At 45.7% G+C, this 7938-nt stretch overlaps 1 protein-coding gene across 1 annotated transcript; it reads right to left on the bottom strand.

Annotated features, from left to right (window-relative positions):
- Window positions 1-955: 955 nt before the first annotated feature.
- On the bottom strand, window positions 956-7367 carry LOC117838151 (sucrose synthase 2). The gene is made up of 15 exons (XM_034718068.2): window positions 7208-7367; window positions 5726-5862; window positions 4864-4993; window positions 4626-4777; window positions 4318-4510; window positions 3827-3945; window positions 3510-3726; window positions 3334-3429; window positions 3077-3250; window positions 2879-2995; window positions 2626-2792; window positions 2295-2519; window positions 1891-2209; window positions 1552-1796; window positions 956-1456 (listed from the first exon to the last, which is right to left on the bottom strand). Exons 2-15 carry the CDS (start codon window positions 5833-5835, stop codon window positions 1270-1272), a joined length of 2451 nt encoding a protein of 816 aa, XP_034573959.1. The 5' UTR covers window positions 5836-5862; window positions 7208-7367; the 3' UTR covers window positions 956-1269.
- Window positions 7368-7938: the final 571 nt, after the last annotated feature.

Genomic DNA, 7938 nt, shown 5'->3' with positions numbered 1-7938 from the left:
AAAAAAGAGGAGCCCGGGTGGATTTCCAACTCAATCTTTCAACTACCCAGGAAGGAGGTCTATGACCGCTGACCGGTTTGAACTGTGTTAGATTATCTTATGTGGTGCAATACGGTCATATCTATTTTTTTTGCCTATAGCAACTTCTTGGTTAAATGAATAATTATAGAAACATAATGAGTATTCAAATAGAAGGAAACATGTTAATTCAAATTTTTATTAAAAAAAGAGTAAAGAATTCATTGAGTGTAACAAAAACTAGGGTATAGAATAAAAAATAATAAAAGTGAATACAAATACAATTTAACCGTAGCAATGTACGGGCATCTTGCTAGCTAGTTAAGTATAAAAAAAAGCTGTGGAGATCCGACGGTCTTTTGACTTTTGAGGAGAACTGTCCGTCTATCCGTGTCGCCCGTGGTGGGCAACAGAAGCTAACACAACCGCTGGCTCACTGAGGGGTCCCCAGCCTTTCGAGGGATGGTTAGCCCGTGGCCAGATTGGCGATGCGGCGACAACACGGTGGTGCTATGCCCGGAGCCGTGGTAGGCAGTGAGCGATTTAGAAAGTTGAAAATTTGGCAGCAGAATGAATATACTCGCCAAGTCTTTCAAATGAATGGAGTTGGTGAACTTTTGGATCCTTGTCATGCCAAACTTCATTCATTACATCTTGTCAAAAGCTTTGCAGGCTCATTTGGCAGGACCCGACCAGCTGCAACGGCACACCACCGGCATAAGCAAAACGTGCTGCTTGCTACCGCCGTTTCAGTCCACGGCCCAAGCCATCCCTGGCCTATCACACGGCAGGCCCTCACTCGCACGGTACTTTCCCGGTGGAAACCACATTTGTAGAGGCAACCGCTGCGGCATCAGCATGTTTCTGAATCACATCACTCGGATCTTCACCAATGATAAAGTGAGCACAATGTGGGGGCAAAAGTTCCTGCTGGAAATGAACCACAAAGATGAATGCTACTCTTATTTCAGAAACGGCAACCAAGGCCGGTGCGTTTATTGAAGGAGCAACATCCATCCATCCAGGAAACAAGGGAGCACCCATGACCGACTGCACACACACACCCCATGCATCCCCAACTACCAAATCAACTCAAAACTAGCAGCAACGCCCACATCAATGGAAGACCTTGATTCTTGATGCCCGCCTAGGAAAACCAAACTCTTCTTCTTTTGGCCTCAGAAATAAGGAAGGAACCCAGGAAAAGACACGACTTCAAGTGCTCCCTTCTTTCAGGCCCCGGCCGCCGCATCACTTGCTGGAGGGCTCTCCCTCCACGGCCAACGGCACCGTGCTGGCCATGGTGCGGTACTTGAGCGCGTACAGCATCTCCAGGTACCGCCGGGTCTCGCGCCTCTCCAGGTTAGACACGTACTTCCAGAACCCGTACACGCCGGTCAGGGTCATCAGCCTCTCCGAGTAGAGCTTCCAGGTGTATCTGGATCAACAGAATTGGTGGAATGACAACATTAGCAAGTGAGAAACATTGCCATGGAAATACAGAGATCAGTGTGCTACAAATAAGATGCATACTTCTCCTCGATACGCTGGAGCCCACCCTGCGAGATCTTGCTCCAGTGGCTGGAGTCCTCCTTGCACTTCTCAAAGAAGTCCACAAGCAGCGCCGAGGCCTTGTCGCCCTGGTACGGGTCAATGTGGTAGCCGGACACGCCGTGCACGATGATCTCAGCTGGACCACCGTAGGCGGTAGCGAATGTGGGCAGACCGCAGGTCATGGCCTCAACCACAGTCAGACCGAAAGCCTCATAGAAAGCAGGCTGCAGAAAACAGGCATGGTCAGTACCGACTAAATTTGCACTCAAGCATGAATCTTTCAGCACCATGAAAAGCCCGCAGGAGCGTGATAGTTACCTGCACGAAAGCACCCTGGGTGTCGCAAATGTAGCGGTAGAGCTCACCGTTGCGGACACGGTTCATCTGGGCAGAGATCCAGCGGATGTGCCCGTTCAGGTTGTACTGCTCGATAAGGTCAAACATCTTCTTGAACTCAGCCTGCTCCTCCTTGTCCTTGGAAGGGTTGCCGTGGTCACCGCAGACAACCACAAGGTTAACCAACTCCTGCAGCCGCTTGTTCCGGCCGTACAGCTCAACCAGACCAGTCAAGTTCTTGACGCGGTCAAGACGAGCCATGGAGAAGATGATGGGCTTGTTCCTGTCGTTCAGCACAAACCTGCACAGAGGGATTGTAGTCAGATGACCAGCAACGAATGTGTCACGTACAACACAGCTTAAGCTAAGTATGACATGATTCTTACTTGTGCTCGTTGTTCTCCGTTTGGCTGTAGAGGAGCTCCTCAATCTCAGGGTGGAGGGAGGTCAGCCTCTTGTGTGACTCGGTGTAAGGGAAGTAGATGGACATGTCCGCACCAGGTGAGACAATGTTGAACTTCGGGTCAAACACATCAATACCGTGGACAACACGGTACAGACCAGGCATTGTGAAGGCCATGTGGGACTCATACTGGCCAACAGTGTCCTTGCTGAAAATTCAGAAGAAGAAGAAAATCATCAGATCATGGAACTGTAACAGCATGACCGTAATTGGTAAATTTATCAGCAAAATTTGCTTGAACAAACATTACTTACTTTCCAGCAATCTCTTGGAAGGTACTGGTAATAATGAAGTCAGCGTGGTTCATGGCAATCAAGTCAGTGGTGAATTGGCACGAGAAGTGGTAGTGGTCCTCGAACTTCTTCCAGTAGAGGTCAGAGTTAGGGTACTTAGTTTTCTCAAGTGCATGGGCAATGGTACACTGCATATCAAGGAAAAAGGCAACATGAGCAATGAACAGGAGCAGCAATGAAAATTACTTCCAATCTAAATAGTTAGGAGTCATACGTGAGTAACGCCCATCTTGTGGGCAAGCAAACAAGCAACAAGGTTTCCATCACTGTAGTTTCCAATGATCAGGTCAGGATTGGCCTGGAGCTCTCCAGCAATCTCGTGCGCGACATCCTGGCAGCAATTGAAGAAAGAGTTAGCAAGATGTTCATCTTTAACAAACAAATTAAATAGAAGTCAACATTTGGTATTTACATCGGTGTAAGTCTCCAGGTATGGCCAGACTTCGAAACGCGAGATCCACTTGCGAACAATTCCATTCTCAGTTCTGAATGGCACACGAAGGATATGGCAGTGCTCAGTGCCAAGGACCTTCTCAAGACGCTGGCCACAGGTGGTGCCAGTTGCATCAGGGAGCAACCTGGTGACCTGTGCAAAAAAACAAAGAAGGCTCATTATCGCACCGATTAAGTTGGTAAGTTTTGCTTTAGCATATTAGTCATCACACTTACGATAAGGATCTTTGGTGTGATGTCAAGACCGCACTGCTTGATCCTCAGCAGCATTTCATTCTCCATAGCACGGACTTGATCCAAAATGTAGACAACCTGTTGGCAATTATAGGCATATTGCTTAGAACAAGTTCAGTGTTCTAACCAAATATTCATGTAAAAACTAAGAATTTTACCTGGCCTCCAGTGTCAGGGTAACCCAAGACATTAGCTTGAGCGAAGTAACCATGAGGGGAGAGGATAACAACATTGAACACCATGGGAATCGTCCCAAGGAACTTCTCCAGGGTAGACGGATCAGGGGCCTCAAGCAGGTCCAAGAGGAGGTGAATAGTCTCCTGGGCACGCTTAGCGCAGTCACCCCAACCCTTCTCCAGACCAAGTTCCTGGAACCTGTTTGTACAATCATAAGAAGTATATTGTTAAATCAAAAGACATAACTTTGGTTGTTTTATTGAAAACGAAGTGTGATCATGCAAAATATATTCAGTACCTGTGGTGGAAGTCAGAGTATGGGGTATCAGCTGGAAGGCTGGACAGATGCTCCTCAGCCTTCCTCAGAGCGCCTTGGAGAGCACTGAGACTGCGGATTCTGTCGTTCAACATCATGGTCTGCAGAAATCATTTAAGTTCAAATTTCCAGCATGTTCAAAGTTAATTCATAACATTGGCAACAGGATAAATGAAGAAATAGTTCAAGGCTATATTGTGGTTCAAAAATATTATATACTCAGTTTTTGTTATTATAAACTGACAAATCAGTATTTTAGAATTTAGACACCAGCTACACCGAACGCCCCTGAATGATGTCTGCCTATTGTTAAAAAAGTGTAAAACACAGGACCACCACAGTTTTACAATGTTTGCATCACGCATCAGCCTTAATAATCCACAATTTCTACTTGACATTGCTTTGTTGAAAAATTCTATTTGACTAATTATCTGCGAGATTGAATTAAAGAAACAAATGAAATATTGGCTCACCATGCCCTTGTAGTTGTGGGCACGAAGGAAGTTGAGCAGGGGGTACATGCTCTCCTTGTCATGGAATAGCTTTGACGACAGGTGCCTGTTGAGGAACTGCACACCATTGCCAATGGACTTGGACAGAGAAGGACGGGGGAAGGACGCATTGAATGGCTCAAAGTCCAGTTCAAGAACAAAGTTGTTGTTGGGGCTGAAATATATACATCAAAGTATTATAAACTTATCATATATGAGCTGAACCTTTTTCAAAAAATCAAGCATGATCAGCTTATATACAAATTCCAAGTTTAAGCGCAAATTTATACCCTTCTTCCACAAGCTGTTCCTTGAACTGCAGGTACTCAGGGACTCTCAGCTCCTCAACAGCGAGCTCGCTGACATTGACCCTCACATACTCCCAGACACCAGGCCTGGGGCGGATGGCAAGTGCAACCCATGGGGGAATAACAATTGCTTCCTGTAAGATAACACAACGTAGATTAGAGCAGGAGCACCCACCAAAAGGAACAATGCAGTCAAGTGAGGTCTGAATCTGATGCAAACCTGAGCTGCCCTCAGGACATCCTCGAAGGCACCATCCTTCAGCTTCTCGCGCTCAGCCTCAGGGATAGCGCTGTTGTACTCAGCAATGATCTGGTGGGGCTGCAGCATGCCCTTTCCAAGGTTTTTCAGCCTGCACAAAACATAATAAAGGGATATTAGATCATGCCACATATGTCAATTCAACCTATAATATATCATGAATTAATTTAGCATTTGATCAGAATTCAGAAGCCATTGGTTAATATAAGAACACATGTGAGCCAGGCACAAACTCGTTGCAAAAATGAAAAACATATTCCCCCTCGTGACCAAACTACATGTAATCCCACTCATGTCTATAAATCAGATCCAGTCAGATGTTTATGCATTTATGTCGCATGGAACATGTCAGATCTAGACATATAAACATACTAAGAATATTATATTCTTGAAGCCTTCAGTAACAGGCACTTGGATAAGTGCAGTCTTCAATCATTCTATTCAGATTTGTACTGAGTATAAAATTAAAAATACGCATGCGGACAGATCTAATGACAGTTCAAAGTAAGTCCTACCAGTACTAAAACCTGGTGTATATATCATCATTCATTAGTGTCAGTACTAGGTTTCAACAAAATCCGTGGTGCATTTAAATATTCATCTTATCCGGAACATCATAGCAACAATATTGGTCACGAATGAATGCATGCAATTCAGGATATGGGGCACATCATGCTAGATCTAACAATATATATGACAAAGCTTATCTTAAAAATTACATTCGGTAAAACGATATTAATAGCAAAAAAGTTAGAGATTAATTATTTCACAGGAGTGCACTACTAAATTAATTTGCTGAGGAACAGGGAAAATTAGTGCAGACCTGGTGAAGACGGCGACGAGCTCATTGGGATGAGCGGAGAGGGAGTCGCCGATGCGCTCCCTGACGCTGTGGAGGCGGCTCAAGACACGGTCGCCGGCAGCTTCCCCCATCACTATCCTCTTCTTGGGTCCTCAAGCCTGCACAGCACGACAGAAACGGAAGCTTCGGTCAGCACTCAGCAGAGAAAAGCATTCAGAACCAGTAACTGAAACTGAAAGTCATCCTTAAAACCCCCTGAAGTCATAAACCCAACCACCAACAACCAGTCTTGCCACACCATTGAAACTTTGCCAAGAAATTCTTGGGAGGCATGAAAGCAACGGGACTACTTCTACTTCAAGAAAGGGAGAAAAATCGCAAACAGTTGCAAGAACAAAATATCAACTAAAATCCTAGAAATAAGGAAAACCCAGCAACAAGAGACATCAAAGGCATACAGGAATCTATGAGAAGGAAAGCTTCCGAAGGCCAAGGAATGGTGAAGGGGGGTGGCGCCTATTTATACAGATCTGACCAGAGAAACCAACAAAGACACGTCGTTGGAGTCCAAGAAGAAAAGGCATGGCCTTTGGCACCAATGGCTCCTGGCTCCAAAATCCGTTGAAACCAAAGCAGGCAAGGACGAAGAATGACGCGGCAGAGCACCTCAATTGGTTCTAGGCTCTTCTAAGCACGAGATCAGCATGGGGTTGGGGTGTGATTAAGATAAACAGAAGTAATTGCTCCCAAGACAGGATTGGTCTAAGCTAACCATGGCCATTAGCACAAGAACCAAGAACCGTCCGTCTGTCTCCGAGTCCCGAGACAGGAGCACATGGTGAGGCAGAGGAATGGATAAAGTCACAAAGCCAACAACTTATCAGACGAAAATCATCAGAAATAATATTTAAAAAACATGGTGGAACAGAAACAAGCATGAACACTGCCGGATCTAGCGTTCTACCAGCTTCGGTCTGTGGGAAAAATAATTGCAACCTTAAACCCAGAGCATGCTGCTAGCTAAACCCCAGATCCAGAAGCAACAACCATCTGTACTGCGAGGACAAGCAAAGCAGGGTCCCCCCACTAGATCTCCTCAAGTGGCAGTTGACCCAGGTTGTTAAAGTTAAAACCCCAATAATTCACCGGATCTCACGCTATCCCCTGGTGCAAGAACCGTAAAAATTCATCTTTTTTTGGCTACCGGTGCAAGGAAAGCGATTGCATACAGAGGCAGCACCTCCCCCGGCACACTGGCATCAGGTTCAGAGAACCCGGGAAAAAATTTGGCATGACCTCCCCCTGATCATCATCGATCAGGGGTCCAAGAAGCCGAGCAGAGTGCAGTTCCTACTTGCTACCGGCACGGCCGTCGGCCGTCGATCAGGAGGAGCATTACAACGCCGCCGGCAGTTCGCCGGAGCAGAGCAACGTTCACGCACGCAGGAACAGAGCAAGAGGCAGAGCAAGAGCTCCTCCATTGCAGGAGGTCGATTGCATTACCTTTCTCCGATAGGAGAACAGGAGTATCGCAGGAAGGGGATGCTCCTTCCACAGAGGAGAAACGCAACGCACTAAACGCAAATCAAATGGACGGGGTGAACGGAGGTGGAATGGATTGGTGAGTGGAGAGGCAGCCCGGAGCCCCCTATTTATACACGGATTGCAGGGGAGGGGGTGGCCCCTCTGCTCCCACCATCTTCGTCCCGGTGCTCGGATTAAAATGGTAGGTGAGAGCGTAAATTTTGGTAGTGCATTTGGTTTGGTTTAATCTGATGCCGGTTTGTGGATGGATTTATCTACATCTGCGGGTATGATAGGATATGATTAGCAGATGGAATGGCTTTGTGCCGCAGTGAGTATGGATGTATGCGGAGGGCTTTTTAGCTGGTTTCTTGGGGGAAAAGCTGAGGCTGTGCACAGATTCGGATGCTGAGCTTTTTGTTTAAAAATGATGTTTGGAGTTTTTAAGCTAGCTAGAGCATCAACAAAAGTTTTAGACTATGAATGCGTGTCAAATAAATAAAATTTACAGGCAGCGGAAATTATAGTTTGTCCACAAGTAAAGCTGATGCACTCAAAAAAAAATAGATAGTGTTAGTTAGTATCACCTTTTGTAATCGGCATATCAAAATCAGTTCTGCTAATTATAATTTCGACTATGTTATGTTAACAAGCATGCACTCTAAAGAAGTTGACATGAATATCTGAAACTAATAAAAGAACAATACAAG

Source organism: Setaria viridis, chromosome 9, assembly GCF_005286985.2.
Source record: "Setaria viridis chromosome 9, Setaria_viridis_v4.0, whole genome shotgun sequence".
NCBI classification, from domain to species: Eukaryota; Viridiplantae; Streptophyta; class Magnoliopsida; order Poales; family Poaceae; genus Setaria; species Setaria viridis.
Note: the sequence above shows the minus strand (reverse complement) of the source record. Positions and strands in the feature narration are given on the sequence as shown.